We start from the raw sequence: 19832 nt of genomic DNA, 5'->3' as shown, positions 1-19832 counted from the left end.
CACACAGAATATGTAAGTATGCTTTAAGAGGATAGGGCAGGTGGTTGGCCATGGCCTTGATGAAGGAGCCATCCCAGCATTTACTTAAGTGACCAAGGAAAACCTAAATCAGGATGGTGGACAGTGCAAGCTCCATCCCAAAATGAGGTTAGTGTCGTGACAACTGCACTGCTTCATTTGTACAATAGTCTTCGGTATAAACAAAGTTTTCTTTTCTGCAGAGACCACGGCGCATCCCAGCTGATGACTCCGGAACCACGATTTCGTTGCTGTACCCTTTGCAAATCCAGTCTGCTCGGAAAACTGACTACTGTCAATTTTGAAAACTGATTCCAGGCAGGTGAACATGTAACTATTCCCCATGCCCATCTTCATGTCCTCCCCTCAGTCCACCTGAAAAACTGAGTCAACATACCCCTGAGTCAGCATACCCCCATGAAGAGTCAGATGTTGAACTCAGAAGAATGACAAGACATTACTATCAGGCACCACAGATCTTGGCATGATTTTCTTTCAGAAGCTTGACAACATTGTAATATGACAAGGCGACATATATATCTGCTTTCATTATTAACCACGATTCTGAGTAACCTTTGATTGTGCTGTATGCATTACTTATAAAGAACATTTTAGCTGCCATTTTACACATGTTTTTTAGTAATCTTTTTCATCTTCTTTGGCATTTTATTATACAATTTTATTCCTTGACAGAATCTCTTGGTAAATGTGAGTCCAAACTGGCTCTTGTTCCATGATTATTCATACAACTATTAGTGAAATACTGAGAAACCTTTTCCACCATATGCACAACAGACTGGTAATGTACTCACTTGGTGCAGTACAGATATCCTGTTTTAACAGTCCTTTACAATGAAGCTGGCTAATATTTGAAGGTGAAATTTCAGCTAGGCGATGCATCAAAGAATAATTTTCTGAACTTTTTGAACAACTACCTCTATGTTTGAATTATATTTACTTATTTACTATAAGGCAACCATTAAGAGTTTTTAAGGCACAAGAACAGCTATACATATACAAAGACTACTAAATTACTACATATCACTACCTTAAACACAGCTCTCCAGCTTAACACCAAACAAATGACAATAGCTATAGGCGAAAATCAAAGTCTTTATATAGATTCACACACCACTCATTACTGTCAGGAAATTTTTGAAAGAATGCCTGGAAAAAAAAAAAAGGGCGGGAGGAGGGGAGGGAGGGAGGAGAGAGAGAGAGAGAGAGAGAGAGAGAGAGAGAGAGAGAGAGAGAGAGAGAGAGAGAGCTACCGGGGGCGGACTGCATGTTAATACAAATGGGTAACAGCCTGTCATTCAGCACCAGAGTCAGAAGAAGATGATGATTTGCCCCACTCGTGGGGAGTATCTGTAAATCTTCCATGGCCCATTTGGATGTAATTTAGGGAAGTCCAAATTGCACAATGCTGGTCAAATCCAGGGGACTTCTCCTGGATGCATGGCAGTTTCAGGCACTGTAAAGGATAGTTTTGTAGCCAACAGAATTCCATTATTGATGGTATAGAATTCGTTTTCAGTAATAATAGTGGTTGTGATAAGAGTTTAATGTCTAGATCTTAACCATTTTTCACTACACAGGGAATATATCGTTCAATATTGGAACGTTGGGCTTATCAACCATCTTCTGGTATTCTAATAGTAGGACGGTCTTCCATTTGATGTCAAGAACTGAAACATGAATTGACATAGTGATGTGGAAGCAGATCATCTTGACCCACTGACAATCCGCATGGATTAATTATATTACACAACAGAAATGTATTACCAGCAAATGTAAAATTTTCTTGAAGTTCTTTCCAACCAGCACCAAGTCACCCAACTATCCCATCTCAGAATCAGAATGACAAACAGGCAGAAACCTGACAGCGCAGAGCAAACCCGAATGATATTGCTTAACCTCACACGAATGAGAGACCTTAATCGTAAACTCGGCAACATGACCTCAGTGAGGAGAAGACATAATGTTGTTCTTACACCACACCTTAATTTCATGAAAGAGAGTAAAAGTTTCACAAGAATATGTATCAGCCAGCTTTTTATATGGTGGAAAGACAACAAGCTAAAGCTCTGAAAGCCATTCTTGAGAAACAGAGGGCTGGTGAAGACAGCTGATGGACTCAGTAAAGTGGACCACATTTGGTCATTGCTCGCCAAGTATAATGTCATTGACTCAGATGAACAGCTTCTGAGACTTCAAATGTATTACATTGCAATACACCAGCCATGAGGCTGTACCTGTGATGAGCTGCTACTATTCAGCAAGATGACTTCCGCCTTTGAAACTCCTATCTGTCTGGTCTGCTGTACTTTGTTGCTCTGATCTGCCAACCTCTAAACCACTGATGAGAAGGCTTGGAGACTTCCATGAGTTGGAGACTTCTACCTCTGGCTTGTTGAGCTGAACTACTGGTGTTTGGCACAATGTCACCTTGTTGCATTATTTTGGGACATGCTAACTGCTGCACTGTCCATGACTAGTGACTGGAAACAATCATTGACATCCCCAGCCTTCCTTGGCGGAAAGATTATGCTGCTGTTGATCTCCACACCATGTAGAGCTCCTGAGAGATTACCCAAGCACATGCCTTCGATGTACACTAGAGTGCTCTAGTGATACACACTCGCTGTCCTGGACAGCAACACCTATTGTATGGGCTACAACGGCTTCCAATGAGATGTGCCTTGTGCCTGACACCATGATCACATGAACCAGACACGGCAGGGCGACGTCCCCTGCAGGTTGCCGAGACAAGAGTCGGCATGTTCCAAGTCTGTGCACTGCACTGCCTCTGGCTTGGGTGGCGACAGAAGAATGTACAATTGTTCTGCTAAGTTGTATCATTAGCACCCAACAAGCCAACCAACCTGCCCAACTACACGCCACGATGCCATCCTGACAACAAAAGGGTTTCTAACGAGGGCTCCTAGAGTTAAGTAGCACATATATATGTTTCACAGGTAGACTCTTGAGCTGAACAGATGCACAGTACTCTGTTGCTGAGTATAACAATCGGAGTGTTGATACACAAAGAGTGTCTCCTGATGATCCCCAATGAGTGCCACAAAGCTTTAAAGGATGTTATTTCGGCTTTCCAGCTTAGAAGATGCTCATGCCAAGTGCTCTTTTAAGGAAAGTGTCGAATCTTTGTGTCTGTGACATTCCTTAAGTCACACATGTCATCTGCATGATGCTAAATAGCTATTACTTTGAGGCAAATATCTAAAGACAAGAAGCAGAGGCAGCAGCTCTCAGTTCTTTTCAGGAGCATCCAGCTATAAACTTTGAGCTATAAAATAGGTGCAAATGAGATTTACGGCATGCAAGATAAACATTACTATGGCTCCAAAAACCAATTTTTGTGGCCTGCCTTGTTCAGTTTGCTATCACTTGTTTAAAAGATGGTATAGCCCACTCCCTTTTCACCTCAAGGGACATTGTGGTACATCTGTAAAGATGAATATGCTAGTGTTCTCTGTGGGACTTCATCCTACCGTCCTGGTAATGTAAAGACTCTGATCGCTACCTGGAATACAGGGTGTCCCACATAACACTGGTATGTCTCATGCCTGAGGTTCAAGTAACAATGAACTAACTAAAAAAGAATAGATAGGCAATGTTAAAAAACATGTAGTTACCTGTTTATAAGAGAAGTCGTAAGTGGAAGCCGTGGCCATCCAGGCATCGCTGACTTCATTTGATGACATTACCAGCAACATGCTGTAATTCCACAGGCAGGGTGATGTGATCGTGTTAATTTCTCTAGTATTGTTCTGTTTGGGGGCGGGGGGAAGCGTCTACTGCCAAGTCTGTCTTCAGGGAACACAGTGATGTGGGCCATTCTTTGGTTAGATGTTAGAGCAGTTGCTCCATCTTGTTGGACTACTGCATACAGCTTCCTTGCATTTGTTAACTGTGTATAGAGTGAGTCAGAGTCCTCTAGATATCTGGCACTGTTTAAGGCATAACTGAAAAATATGGATACAATAATGCACATGCCAAACAATGCACAACAAACACTTATCTTCTCTGAGTAAAGAAATTCTTCATGCAGAGTACACGTCCTGCAACCAGTATCTGCAATTCTCTGAGTTTACATAAACTGACAAAAGAAATCAGATGTCGTCTGACAACAAATAAAGCAAGGGCCCCAAATAACAGTTAGCAGTTGACATTAACAGCCAGTTACAATAATGAACTCTTTTTTTCTGAGCCTCAGATATCAACTCTTGCATGCGCGCGCACACGCGCCGCCCCCCCCCCCCCCCCCCCACACACACAAATACACTTTTAGCTTCATATCGTTTAGTTCAGGATGAAATGATGTATGAGATACACCAAACTGCTGTGATCAACTCCTTACCGACCTGCAGGGACTTCTCGTAATGTCCGTAAGAATTCTGTCAATAGTTTCAGGAGTCCTCACTACAAGTCTACGACTCTTCTACACATTCTGAATGGGTTGATACTTCACTTGATTCATTTCTTTACATTCCTTGCTGAAGCCTGTCTATGTAACACTCCACAATATCAATTCGCTATTCTAATGCCAATTTCCCCATTTTTGTAACAACTCAACAGTATAAGCTTCTCACAACAACTGATGACAAATAAACAGCTGCACTCAACTTTCTGAGAAAATGCAGTGGAACCAACTTTTGAGACAGTGTTGCTACTTCACAAGCAATTTGACTAGAGATGATTAACCGATATGTGAGGCATACCAGTTTTATGGGGGACATCCTGTACTAGTAAAAATTCAGTGAAAATCAAAATTGGACTAACAAAATGTTCATGTTTTTATCACAACATAACATTATACGACTTCACAGTGCAAAGTATGAATATAGTGCCCAAAATAAAGCATACTACTCTGCAATGGGGTGGTCAATAGTAAAATGCACTTGCTTTAGTTTATGACACGAAGCCCAATGCCCCAAGATCCCTGTGCAAGTGACTTCTCTCTGGCACTTGAAGTCTGAAAGCAATGTTTACATATGGGAAATAAATAAAAACGTGTTGCTCCAGGCTAAGAGCTGCAACTACTGATTCCGTCACATCGACCAAGTCCTAGAAAGTTAGTCAAATTACATATTGATTGCAAACTTTTTTATTATTCATATGACCGGTTTCGGTTCATTCAGAACCATCTTCAGATCTGTAAAAATAATTATACTAATTTATAAACCGAAACCGGTCATATGAATAATAAAAAAGTTTGCAATCAAGACGGATTTAAAGTAACATTATAAAATCACTGATTGCTGTTATCCCATAAGACATTATGTCTGTTTTTGCATTCAATTTTCTTGTGAAGCAGAAAAGCAACACAAATGACACACCAGAGGTGACCAAGGACTGTTAAATCTACTGTAGCAACAGTAGTAATAGTAGTAGTAGTAGTAGTAGTAGTAGTAGTAGTACAAACATCCAGTCCATGTAGGTGTCTGAGACCTAGGACAACTGCTATGTGAACTGAGAATTTCTTATGGCATTCTGGGAGTAGAGGATGACACTGGAATAATATGCAAGTGGAAATATTCATCTCATTTACCAATACAAAAATACTGTCAAGAATTCAATCACAATGCATAGAACTGGTTCAGTTTTAGTGCCACAACCATCAAAAAATTAGTGCAGTGTAACAGAAGTGTGGGGAGCTAGTAACATGCTTAGTGTATCACAGGAAGAGCAAACATTAAAGTTAAGAACAAAAGCTACAATATTTCACCACAATGTTCAGTACGTAAAGAATAAAGCAGATGAATTATAGGTGATCCTGCAGTAATAAAAGCTAGATGTTCTAGTAGCAACACAACATGAGCTAAAAGAAAATCAGATATAATTCAACCTTAGTACTTTTTATAACTTTAGCCATGTGACAATCAGTAGTTTTGTAGAAAATTACATGAAGATGGTGGGGAGGGGTGCTACTTTCTTTAGCTATGTGTCAGCTTAACCCGTCAAAACCACCACAAAATATGCAACAGAAGTGAGCTTTGAAGCTACAGCAGTAGAAATAAAAATTACAGGGAAGATGTGCTGTGTGTAAAGGCCTGCACCAATCGCCAAGCAGTGAAATAACAACATTTTTTGAACAGCTACAAGGAACAATCCAAGAGCTTTCATAAAAATATGTTTATTTAATAATTATTGGGGATTTGAACAATAATTATTGGGGATTTGAACACAGATGTGCAGAATAATACAGACAACACAATGACACTACTGGACTCCATACTTACAACCTAAAAACCAAAATAGATAAGCCGACCAGAGTAACTCAACGTAGTGAAACAACTATTGATCACATAACAGCAAATATTCATTCATGCTGCTGTGACACACAGGTAACAAATTACACACTAGCAGACAATTTTGCAATAATTATAGACATAAAGACTGATGGAGATGAGCAGAGGATATAGGAGCAAAAAAGGCAGATTAACTCAAAAAACATAATTCAACTAAAAACGATGTTATTGGTAGAAAATGGGGAAGTAGTATATGCAAACAATATGCAATTACCAAATGGTACCAGGTTTTTTACTTTCTTTTATGTAAGACTGTGGCATAAAATATTCTGTACAAAATAAAAAAAAGAGTATTACTGTTGCACTTGAGGAAACAAGGGCATTATACATTATGACAGCTGTAGATAATGGGGAGAATTACTCAAAACACAATATGATTTCAATTTATTTTTGAAGCTATTACTGCTGTCATGTCAGACATTTTATTTCATCAAGTAATTTGTCGAAAATTTTTATAGCAGCCTATTTTGCCCCTTTCTGCACCAAAGATAGGTTAACTAAAGGACAGTGTAAGTCTTTCTTATTTCTGGTATTATAATCATGAATGTTACTTTTGTTTTTAAACTGGTCCATGTTGTGGAGAACAAATTTCATTAGCGAGTAAATGCACTGTGGTGTAGGTCCTCTAAGAATAGCAAACACCTTTAACAGATATTTAACTGCAGCAGATAAAGTAAATACAATGCAAAAAATTCCACATATCAGTTATCTCATTGCATTCATCCCAGCAACTGATACAAAAGTTTCCAATTTAGTAAACCAACTAGAAGTCAACCATTGATCTGGCTTAGGTTGTGTAACATCACATCTCATAAAGGACTGTAGGGGAAGTATACTAAAACCCTTAACATTTCCAGATTTGCTAAAAGCAAGGAAAGTAAAACCAGTATTTAAGAAAAGAAGCAGAGGTGAATTGTGAAACTATAGGCCAATATCTTGGATCTCAATTTTTGCAAAAATCTATGAAATGATGATAAAGAATACAACTGTAAGTCATTAAACACAACACAGTTTCAGAGAAGATCTAACTGAATACATTCAAAGTTCAATTCACAGGCAACAAAAGACCCACAGTAGCTTCATGGACCTATCTAAGGCAACTGGCTATGTGAATCATTCTAAGCTAATGAAGAAAAGGTATCAGTATGGAGTCCAAGAGAAATACTGTGACAAAATTACATCTTGCATTATGAATAGGCAACAGCATACAGAAATCATATGCGCTATTGTGTGAAATATAAATCAATAAATTACAGAACCGAGTTACAAACAATAATGATTGAAGCAGAAGAACTGATAGACATGGCATGCCACAATGTCCTGTCCTTGAACAAATACTATTTATTCTCTGCATAAATGATTTCCTACACTATATAAATCAGAAGCTAACAATGCATGCCGATGACACAACCAGTATACATGCAACTGAGACACAGGAGGAGCTTGAAAAGGAAGCACTCCCGAATATTGAAAATGCATATAAGTATCTAAAACAATAGTCTTTTTATAGAGCAGTATAAAACAGTGTGTCTAGTGTTTCAAACAAGTATGAGTGAAACACACTGGAGAGACAAAGACATTATGAGCACAATTTTTTTTTGGGAACGTTTAGAGAAGTATTTGACATTGTGTGGAACACATCCATGTAATGAGAAAAAATATAAATACACAGATTTTTCTCATGTGCAAAACAGAAAAAGTCATGAGTGATAAAGTTGTCAGAACAAAGTGTTCCCATATCTGGCCTACTCAATTTGCATATGCCTACAGGAATTGCACAAACAGGTTACTCGAAGAGAATATTTGAAGTTCAGATAACAGCAGTGAGGTGCATAATAAAGATACCACCCAGACAGTCGTGTAGACAAGCATTTATACACAACATTATGACATTGTACTCACTGTACAGACTAAGTATCTGAATAATAGGTCAGTGAGAGCAAATTACAAACGTGTACGAAAAGACTGCATAACCACGAAACAAGAGGAAAGGAACAATGAGGACTTCAGGAGCAGCAGGGAAAAGTTTATTTTTAAATTTTCAAAACTCGCTTAAAAAGAGTACCTCACATAGAAACTTATATTCAGTACGACTGAGTATTAAAAATGAAACTAAATATTGATATATTGTAACAGAAAGTATGGAATAACCATTTATGTGCCTATAAAATGGAATACTGTATTCTTTATTGTACTTATGTATGATTTAATGTTAACATGATAAATGCAGTTAGAGCGCAAATGTTACATCTGACGTAGTCTGCCCTCATACAAATTGTATGACGCACCCATCACTCCCAGCTACAAATTATCGGGTAGGTCCGATGCCAAAGCTAAATAAATAAACTGCTGATATCGGCCATAAAACAAATGTACAAATCTCGATCGCTGTCTTTAAATTACGATAGTGTCGTTTATTTCTGCCACAAAATTCATATAGGCAGCGTTTATGCTCCCACAAACGATTTTTAAGAGGATAATTTTTCAAAATTATACCACAACTTCTTGTGCAACGTGCAGCAATACAACACGCACCACATTACTTTGATAGGAAACACACACGAAATTGAGACACCGTAATACGTGTGCAAGTAACGACACGAAACTGCAGCTATGCGTTTGTGCCGTAAAGTGAAAGGCATGGGATTTGGCCTTAACAGTGTCTGCTTGATACTCGAAATATCTAGAACGCACGCGACAGTTATAGAAGTCGCTACCGTCCACTCCAGCGATCTCTGGTCGATTCCAAACGTGATAGTCACGTTCATTCTTACGATGTTGGTAGCACTGGCACCAGCCTATATAATCGTTGGCGCGGGCTCGAAGCGCACGATTTCCCGCCGTGTACGGAAAGTGTGCAAACCGAGCGAATCTTTCGAAGTTACAGCAGCACTTTCTTTCGTAAACGGTAAGTGCGCACATAGGATGTTGTGTTTGCTGCTTCCATGTAGTGACCTGCAGTTAATTAATGAAGTGATGTTGAACTCTTGCTGAGATCAAGTAGATTTTATTTGAGGTTGCGTGGATTATTTGACTACCGGGAGTGCTGGTAATTGTTATGCGCTGCCGTGATACTGTATTGGTTCTTTTTGTCACGTTTTGAAGTATTTTTATTTCTCCTACATAAGATACAGTAATATACCACTGGATTGTTCAAGAGGTGAATCACTAATTTTTGAGGCTGCACGTAATGTGCGGTTGGAGGAGATAAACATAGTTTACTGACGCGACATTTCCTTCGTAATTTCTTAAGCACACACTGAATGGTTATAAGCCTTCCGTGAATAGTTAAAGTAAGCTGGTACAGTTTAACTGTAAAACATAGTGATAGTGAATCATGTATTGTTGCAGATGGCTTTGACACCGCTGATCAGCCACTTGCTTGACGATGTCGACAGGCAGATGTCATTATTCGACCAAAATTTTGGCTTGGGTCTGACACATGACGATTTGCTTCTCCCTCGTCTGTCTATCGTCCCTAGTCTTTCTGGATACTACAGACCATGGCGTCACTTGGCAGCTCGTAACTCCGGCGTATCTACCATTCAGAATAACAAAGATGGGTTTAAGGTAAGTGAAGGTCGCATACTAAATTTTAATCTAACACTGCTTATTAGCTGTTAATAACGTCAAAGAAAAAAGCAATTTTGCTAGTTCTGGAGTTTATGGGGAGATCACCACTGAAAATAGCTTATGTTAGCCGAACTTATGGTACCGTTTTCGTTGCAGGTCAATTTAGACGTCCAGCAGTTCAAACCGGAGGAGCTGACGGTAAAAGTGGTGGGAGACAGTGTGGTGGTAGAGGCAAAACATGAAGAGCGTAAAGATGAGCACGGATACATCTCGCGCCAGATGCAGCGTCGCTATTTGCTGCCGAAGGACGTCGAGACTGACCAGGTGCAGACGCAACTATCATCAGACGGCGTCCTCACCATCTCGGCACCAAAGAAGGTACGTGTCAGAAAATGTTACTGACCTTCCAGTAGTTCTAGAACCTATATTAAGTTACAAAACTTGGTAGGATGTCCTTCACACAATATAGGTGTGGGATGATAACCAGCAATGATTTGTGCATCATTATTGAAGGCCCAGTCAATAAGATTATGCCCAGAAGAAACAGCAAAATTTGGTTACTGTGCAGCAATTCTTTTTGAGAGTCGGCTGATCTTGATTACAAATCTGTAACGTGAAAAATTGTTTGTAAGCTGCATTGGGATTTGCAAGTAATTTGCAAACAATATTCTTCTCAAAGTAATAAGCTTTGTAAAAGGCTGCTCAAAAGAAGTTAGGCTAGGCACAGTGCACTTTCAGCACTTTCATCTACAGTGTTGTGGTCCTTATTGGGACCCATGCTAATCATACCGAATTTCAGACTTTAAATGAGCACAATGAGAAGTAAGATTTGTCAAAGGTAACTGTGTCTTACTGTCCCTGGCACAGTAACTATAGGAAGTGTCACGGATTCAGCAAACCTCTGTAGGACTGAAACTGCTACATATAGTTGGGCATTTGTATTGTAGGTAAAAGGAAGATGGAATGGAACTGTTTGCCCCTGAGCTAAGAAACATAAATTCTTCACAAGGAGGGTCATGACTGGGTGCAGCTAGTGATAAGTTAAAAACTTGTGTTGCAAAGCATTTCAGTAGGTGTAGAATCAGTGTATTGCATACAGCATTGCTGTGTAACTTTGCAAGCTAATCACAATAAAGAAAATATCCTATGGTAGTGATATCTGGGAACTTATTTGACTCTTTGTTTTTCAGGCTCTCCCTCCAGCAGAGGGCAGTGAGCGTGTAGTACAAATTGTGCAAACAGGTGTTCCAGCTGTTACCAACCAGCAACAGCAGGGAGGAGAGAAGATGGAGCAGTGAAATCTTCATCATTGATGTGCAAACTAAATTTTGTGTTGTTGTATTGATTGGTTATTTCTTTGTCATTATGTTTTTCCTCCAAGAAATTTAACATTTCCCTTTTCTGTCTGATAAGCTTTACATATGTCAAAGATAGCATTTAATGACTTAAAAATTAAAGTGTAAAACTGTTTCATACAAGTTACCATGAATGTCTTGTGATAATTATTCATCACTAGAAACAAAACACAATATAAGACTGATCATATTTGTGTTGTGAAATGGTAAATAAACATTGTATATAGTAACTGTTTTGTCATTATTGCCTTTCATCCTATGACAGTCAAACAATTCTTATGCGATACTCGGTGTGATTTGATGTGTCACTGATTGAGTGCATTGCTGTGGTGTTTACAAAAATCATTGGCTATGGCACAGGCTTTTTGGTAAACCTATTTACAATTTTACAGTTGAAATGGCACTGTTTTTTTTGTGGAGGTTGACTAGCAAAACTATTGAAAGAAGTAGCAACTCCTGTGAACTAAAGGGTTAACCTGAAATTGCAAAGGAGAATATAAATATTCAAAAATACTGAAATTTGGGTAGGTACTGCACATGGGCATACAATGGAACTATAAAGCTAGACTGATCAGAATAATTGAGCATTAATAAAGATGTGTTAAGACAAAATACATTCAATTTTGCAGTGAGATAAACATGATCTTGTTTGATCACATTTACCACTGGAATGACAGAAATGGAAGTTGTGGATATTTTACAGTAAATTATAACTGATTAAAAAAAGTCTCAAATATATTTTCACTAGGTCTACAAATAATTTGAAACAGTGAACACAACACTACTGTGTGAATCTTGCAACAAATGTAAGGTGTTTCTTTAAGCTTACAAAGGATATCAGTTTCAAAATTATGCTTCTTACTGGAGCCACAGGAATCGGTTAGCTTATATTTCAAGGCTTGAATTGCTTAGTATAATAATGGGATTACACAATTTTACACCATTTGTGAAACTTTGTTGGTAGTTGTCATAAGTTTCATTAGACTGTGGATAGTTGCAGGCCCATTTCACTTAAGTTGGCCAAATATAACATTACATATTGGTATTATTCAAATTGTGAACTAAGTTTGTCAGGATTCCCAGCTTAATGTTATTTTCACTTTTAATGACAGAAAGAGTGTATAGAAGGAAATGATACACCACAGACATGTCCATTCTTTTGCTCCAGTAATTGGAACCCCCTTGTTCTCTATGTAAAATACAGCATTTTCTTTTATTATTTTAACTTTTGGTAGTTACAAAATCTTTTGGTTGGTTTGATTTTGGGGGAGGGGACCAAACAGTGAGGTCATCGGTCCTAGGAAAGTCTTTAATTTCTGTTGTACAATGAGACCTTATGTTTTTTCTTTCTCTTTGTTTTCTACTTAGTAAAATTATTTATTTCTTCCTTGGGAGACTACAGACTCAGATTTTTGTGAAAAAGTTATGCAATATGCAAACACCCAAGGTGAAGTATTACCCGACCACAATATAATTGCACTTGGCCTCCCATGGTCATTATCAGAAATGCACAATGATGTTAAATGTAAACTAGAACTATGGTGACTAATGAAAACACATCACACTGTGAATGATTTCAAGACAGCTGTGCAAGTGCCTCATCGCATCCTCGCGAAACATCACGATACAAACTCACAATTAGCCAACCAAAATGCACCCATTTTGAGGTGCAATAATATTGTGGTCAACTAATATAGCCAATTAATTTTCGAGTACAACATCTGGACTTAGAATTTCATGCCTGGTTTTATTAGACAAGTCTATGCTACATACATACTCCACAGAAAAGAATACAGAGATGCAAAATAGTTTTAGGTAGTTTAAAAATGCAACACACATGGACATAAACAGATTGGGGAAAGGATTCCACAATACACACTGATTTTTTCCTACACAGACTAAGAGAAAAATGCTGTTATAACAGAAATTTTAGTACCAGTAAATAACATCTGAAGTATGTAGTATGATGCCACAGAGGTCATACCTTGCATGGAAAGGAATTTGCATTATATGGATAATTAACTGTGAAATCTGATGTCAGTGAAGCTATGAAACTCCAAGCCAGACATGAGATTTTGTCAGAGCAAGGAAAGACCTCAAATGTAACCAGTCCACAGAGAAGAATCCGTAGAACATGGATAATGTACCTGATACAACACACAATTTCCCAGCCTTCAGAAACATCTGACAGCAGCACCATGATAATCAACAACAGAAATGGAAACAGCAGCAAAAAAGTCACAGCAGTCCTGTGAATGGCCCGTAAGATCCAGAGAACCTATGCTTCTCATATATTTTTGGAACCTGACAAGGACACAAGACAGAACATGTCACCATATAACATACATATAGCTAATTGGTTCTCATCCTAGTTACCAGCATATTTTTAAGCTTAAACATTCAGTTGAGATAGCAATGGCTGGTGAAAATTTGTAATACATTTACATTATGGAGCACTAGTGGAGAAATTTTGAACTAAGTGGCATTAACATCCATCCCTGTGAGTTGGCAATTTAATATTGTAGAAAGAATGCCAAAAATAGAGGTATATGTATTTTTACCAGATCAGTTACAAAAGGTGTGAAGCCAAATCATTGAGTGTGGAGAAACATTTTGAAGCAGCTGCTGTGCAGTTGTATTAACTACAAGGAAAAGTCATTGCAATAGACAGACCCCCTACAGGAGATACAGAATATTTATTAAGTACTTAAAACATTGCTTAACATTTTATTTACAGAAGGAGCCAGTATAATCATACATGAGGACTCGAGTGTAAATCTTAGGAACAAAAGTGGTCTGAAAGATTAGTTCTTAAGTCTCTCTGGTTGAAAGCTTACTTGTTAACAGTCATTTTGTTGTGCCCCTATGCAAATCACCATCTCAGCTATATGGTGAGTAGCAATCTATCCTATTCATAATATTTTCATTATTCCATTCTGGATTTTCCACTGTGCGAAAAGTGCACTTTATGCATACAGAAGAGACATTTCTACAGAAAACTGTGTTGACTTTGTGTAAATATCCTACGGAGTGAGTCCTGGATGGGTGCTGTGCCTCAAAAAACTATCAATGATGTGTATAATTCCTTCTCTTCACTTTCCATGGGATATTTTGAAATGAACTTTCTAAAGAAGATGTCAAGAGTCGGATCCCATACTAGCACAAATGCAAATTCCTGGATTTTATTTGGCATTAAAAATTCTTGTATAACATTAAAAAGAATAATTTCTAAAATCAAAACATCCATAGATCCACAGCTTAGAGAGATGGTAAGAACTAAAAGGCAGTATATTGAAAAGTAATCACTAAGGCAAAATTTATGGCTGATGACAGCTTAATAAAGTAGTCTGATAAGTCAAAAGCTATTTGGGGGATTGTGAGGGCTGAAACTTAATATTAAAAAAGAAAATTTACCAAATTATACAAACAGTTATTTCAATGAAAGCTACAACTTCATTATGCTCGAAATCCACAAATCAAGAAAAACAAGAATGTTGAAAAGCTGCTTGCAGCATGAGTGTAAATCCAACAAATGAACACAATGTGTTAAAAGTGATAACAATCTTGAAACCTAAAATGTCAACAGAGTAGATGAGGTGCTGATGTCTGTCACGATCAAGATTGCACCACAAACTGCAAGACCCTTGGCATATATTGCCAACTTTTTGTTGGGGAAGGAAAGTTTCCTGAAAGGTTGAAAACATCAAGAGTGAAGCCAGTGTTTAAAAGCTGTGACAATAATAAAGTAGAAAACTATTGGTCAATATTGCTCCTTCTGGCATTCTTCAAAACATTAGAAAAAATTCCTGAAGCACCAAATCAACAAATATCTAAATGATGCTAAGTTACTTAACAGTAATCAATAAGATTTACAGACAGATAAAACACAGAAATGGCAGTAATGTGCTACATTAAACAAATAATTAAAAATTTAGAAAAAAACCAGTAGTCTAATAGAAGTTAATTTAGGCCTCTCCAAGTATTTAATTCTGACAGTCGTGGCAACCTCTTAGAAAAACTGGAAGCTTTAGGTGTTCAACTGTATGGTAAAAAGTGGTTTGAAGCATAGCATCAAAGCAAAATAGGCAAAAAACAAATTATAGGACTGATGTCAACTTAATGCAATCACAAAACCAGTTTTTTTCCTATTTTTGTGGGGGTGGAGTGAGGGGCAGCTTGGAAATAGGAATACCAAAGGTAGTATTCTAGATCCCATATTATTTCTCAACTATATAAATGTGACACAAAGCCCAAATAGTGCAGCCAATACCATTCTATTTGTGGTTGATCCTAGTGTGATGATGAATGCACCACAGTAATTATTACATACAACTATCAATGAAGTCCTCAAGTATGTCAACTCTTGATTTAATAAAAACAGGTTGCATTAAATGTAAACAAAACAGTTTGGGGGAATAAGTTGCAGTGTAAAGGTGGATACGGTGTTGGGTGACAAAGCCATAGACAGAACCATCTACAAGATTGCTGGAGATTCATGTTAATGAAAACTTAAATATTTATGACCACATGATAAAACTTGCATAGAAACTCAATTCATTCTCTTCTCCTCTTAGAATTATCACAAACGTTTGTGCTTCAGAAGGTAGAAAGATAATGTACTGTTTCTTTTTTTACAAAAGAGAGAATTATCCAAATAATAACTCACAACAAATGGTGTTCTGCAGAAATGTTACATCCCATATTCAGAGAGATAAAAGGGCTAACAATATCTTCTCTCTCTCTACACACACAAAAAACATTTTACATATGACAGCCCACCTTAAAGTGTGAACAAAAATAATTAACACAGAAAGGTATGTGTGCCATAGTCATGTTAAACTGTACAACAGCCAACCATTCTACAATAGAAAACTGCACGACAAAAATAAATTTAATTCAGAATTTTAAAAAATCTCCTGAAACAATGCTTTTAATTGTTAAGTGTTTATGCTGACCAATAACATTTTCCAGGCAATGTTTATAAAAGAAAGTAAACACCAATATTAGGTTTAGGCCATAGGACTCCTCTGACTGACTGCTGTATGCAGGCCAGTATAAGGAGCAGTCCATGACTGTGGGACGTGTGATCAGCATTTCACTAATCCCTCCAGCTTTTATTGCCAGTAAATGAATCCTGATGATGACGCTGATTCATTATTCAAGCAGTTCATGATTTGGCCTCAGAAGGGCTGAGTGGAACACCCCCCCCCTCCCCCCCTCTTCTATGCCTTTCAACCTCAGAAAAAATCTGAGTATGTACTATAAATCAACCCCAGGTCTTTCTGCACCGAAGGCGGCGATGGTAACCATTCGGCTGTGGAGGCAGTTGCAGAATGGTTACAGGCAATGTTTATATTAAGCAACAACAGAACACAATATTTCCATGGTCCAACCGGCCTCCATCTTCAGGTGAGAATACTGTTTGCCAATTTTGCCTGGACTGATATATACTGCAAACAGCAGTCCTTTTATACTTTTATATGCAGTGGAGGGCATATTCTCTTTCTTTGTAATTATGTCGCATAAAATTTACATGAACATTTGGAGATCATTCATACAATATTTGTTGTCGGTAGATGGATAAAGAAATTACAGGACATCAGTGAGCAGATCTAATTGAACAATTCAACAGTCAGGCAGATTACATTGAATGCATTGAATGGTTAGTTGTATAACTACCTGTACGATTTAATTACTGCTATCACACAGTGGTACTATAAACTCTGATGCCCTGTACATCCCAGGTGGTTTTCTCTCTTCTAAAATCTCTTGAACAAATTGTGTGAAGTAATAAATAAAATCATGGATTTACAAGAAATGGATTGAAAATATTCACAGCAAAATTATTTGGAGTAATGTTTTGGAAACATTCTGCCTGAGGTAGGCCTATACCATTTTCTCTGAGTGTGCTTATGACCTCGCAGTTTAGTGCCCTAAAAGACTAATAATAATAGTAATAATTTCTTTCTGAAACAGGTATCAAATATCTGGGATTTGTTGTCAACCCAGTATCAAATTGGAATGTGTGCACAAAACATAGTGCTCAGAAATATGTGGCAACTATTGACGTGATGCTGTGACACCTTTATGGTGATGGTTGAATGTACATACAACTATAAAACTTCACCAGGTAATGGTATCCTCATCATGAAAGAGAACATTAAGGGGTATGGAATGAGTTGACACATACATTAACAAAGAGAAACGGCTGCTAGAAACTGAATTATATTTGCTATCATTAAACTGTGATACTGGTCTGCTGTTTTTAATCTGATACTACTTCCTTATTTTTCTTGTAAGATTACGTTGTTATTTATCAAGAATGGCAATTACCTACAAGAATAACAGATAGCTATTTACTGTGAACATTGCTGCGTATTACACAGCTGACAGGAAAATTCATTCCTTGACTCTATATGAGCAGATGGCTTGAATAAAGAGTAGATAATAAGATATGTTGGTGATTTACTTTGAAATTTGTAAGGATTTACAATTTCTTCTTTATATCTGCTGCTAGCTCCAAATCCCCAAAAAGAAGCCAAAGTCTACATGGAAAGCATTATTCTGCCATGTCTTGTAGGTGCAGAAATCACAGTTAATTTAAAATTAATGTAGTTTTCATTAATAACAAATGACATTAATGAATCTATGAACTGAACTGCTAAATTTGAAGATATCTAAAGAGATTTGTACTAGATGCATAGTTATTTACTCAATGTAATATTTTTATGGCCCACATTTGCTAAATGAATATTCACCTCACCTGCAGTGCCATGGAAGTTAAGTCTATAAGGCCCACCTGCCGTGAGGATGAGAGTTGTGTGGGCTGCCTTAGCCTGGCGTGTGAGTGACCTACCCTTCATTTCTAAGCTTCCCTAATATCCTTCTCTCCTTCCCCATTAAAGAAACTATTAGTAATAAAAGCTAGGTAGTGTCTCTCTTTTACTTGACATGTTTCTATTGGCAGTGTTCCACATTTTGGCTCCTGAATCTAAATATATGCGAGAAAGTCTATCTCACAACTTATAATAATATCTGATAAAAAAACTTTAAACATCTAAAATATAAATGATAAAATTATTTTCAAAACTTATGCCTTTCACAATTCAGCCTATAAAAAAACCTTAGACTAAATAAAAATATTGAAGCTCCACCTGGACATCAGGAATGGGATTACCTTGGCAAGGAATCCTCAGAACCTTAGGCCCCCTGCAAAACCTTTCACCTGACTCCATCAGCCTCCTGACCCCACCGACACCCCGCACCCCTACCTTCTACCTTCTTCCTAAAATTCACAAACCTAGTCATCCCGGCCGCCCCATTGTAGCTGGTTACCAAACCCCCACAGAACGTATCTCTGCCTATGTAGATCAACATCTTCAACCCATTACATGCAGTCTCCCATCCTTCATCAAAGACACCAACAACTTTCTCAAATGCCTGGAATCCTTACCCAATCTGTTGCCCCCGGAAACCATCCTTGTAACAATTGATGCCACTTCCTTATACACAAATATTCCGCACGTCCAGGGCCTCACTGCGATGGAGCACTTCCTTTCACGCCGATCACCTGCCACCCTACCTAAAACCTCTTTCCTCATTACCTTAGCCAGCTTCATCCTGACCCACAACTTCTTCACTTTTGAAGGCCAGGCATACCAACAATTAAAGGGAACAGCCATGGGTACCAGGATAGCCCCTTCATATGCCAACCTATTCATGGGTCGCTAAGAGGAAGCCTTCTTGGTTACCCAGGCCTGCCAACCCAAAGTTTGGTACAGATTTATTGATGACATCTTCATGATCTGGACTCACAGTGAAGAAGAACTCCAGAATTTCCTCTCCAACCTCAACTCCTTTGGTTCCATCAGATTCACCTGGTCCCACTCCAAATCCCACGCCACTTTCCTTGACGTTGACCTCCATCTGTCCAATGGCCAGCTTCACACGTCCGTCCACATCAAACCCACCAACAAGCAACAGTACCTCCATTATGACAGCTGCCACCCATTCCACATCAAACGTTCCCTTCCCTACAGCCTAGGTCTTCGTGGCAAATGAATCTGCTCCAGTCCGGAATCCCTGAACCATTACACCAACAACCTGACATCAGCTTTCGCATCCCGCAGCTACCCTCCTGACCTGGTACAGAAGCAAATAACCAGAGCCACTTCCTCATCCCCTCAAACCCAGAACCTCCCACAGAAGAACCACAAAAGTGCCCCACTTGTGACAGGATACTTTCCGGGACTGGACCAGACTCTGAATGTGGCTCTCCAGCAGGGATACAACTTCCTCAAATCCTGCCCTGAAATGAGATCCATCCTTCATGAAATCCTCCCCACTCCACCAAGAGTGTCTTTCCGCCGTCCACCTAACTTTCGTAACCTGTTAGTTCATCCCTATGAAATCCCCAAACCACCTTCCCTACCCTCTGGCTCCTACCCTTGTAACCGCCCCCGGTGTAAAACCTGTCCCATGCACCCTCCCACCACCACCTACTCCAGTCCTGTAACCCGGAAGGTGTGAAAGCACCCACGTGTGAAAGCACCCA

The 19832-nt window shown here is 38.5% G+C and overlaps 1 protein-coding gene across 1 annotated transcript; it reads left to right on the top strand.

The window, feature by feature from the left end:
- Positions 1-9112: 9112 nt before the first annotated feature.
- LOC124711392 (protein lethal(2)essential for life-like) lies at positions 9113-11459 on the top strand. The gene is made up of 4 exons (XM_047241442.1): positions 9113-9258; positions 9702-9920; positions 10080-10301; positions 11114-11459. The coding sequence occupies exons 2-4, from the start codon at positions 9702-9704 to the stop codon at positions 11219-11221; spliced, it is 549 nt and encodes a 182-aa protein (XP_047097398.1). The 5' UTR covers positions 9113-9258; the 3' UTR covers positions 11222-11459.
- Positions 11460-19832: the final 8373 nt, after the last annotated feature.

The sequence above is a fragment of the Schistocerca piceifrons genome, chromosome 8, assembly GCF_021461385.2.
Source record: "Schistocerca piceifrons isolate TAMUIC-IGC-003096 chromosome 8, iqSchPice1.1, whole genome shotgun sequence".
NCBI lineage: Eukaryota > Metazoa > Arthropoda > Insecta > Orthoptera > Acrididae > Schistocerca > Schistocerca piceifrons.
The sequence above is the reverse complement of the archived record's forward strand: the minus strand, read 5'-3'. Positions and strand labels throughout refer to the sequence as shown.

Excerpts from the sequence above, each read along its gene's own strand:
- LOC124711392 (XM_047241442.1), top strand. The coding sequence starts at position 9,702 with ATGGCTTTGACACCGCTGATCAGCCACTTGCTTGACGATGTCGACAGG. Across the intron at positions 9,921-10,079 it reads ATAACAAAGATGGGTTTAAG|GTCAATTTAGACGTCCAGCA; the intron begins GTAAGTGAAGGT and ends TTTTCGTTGCAG. Across the intron at positions 10,302-11,113 it reads CCATCTCGGCACCAAAGAAG|GCTCTCCCTCCAGCAGAGGG; the intron begins GTACGTGTCAGA and ends TTTGTTTTTCAG.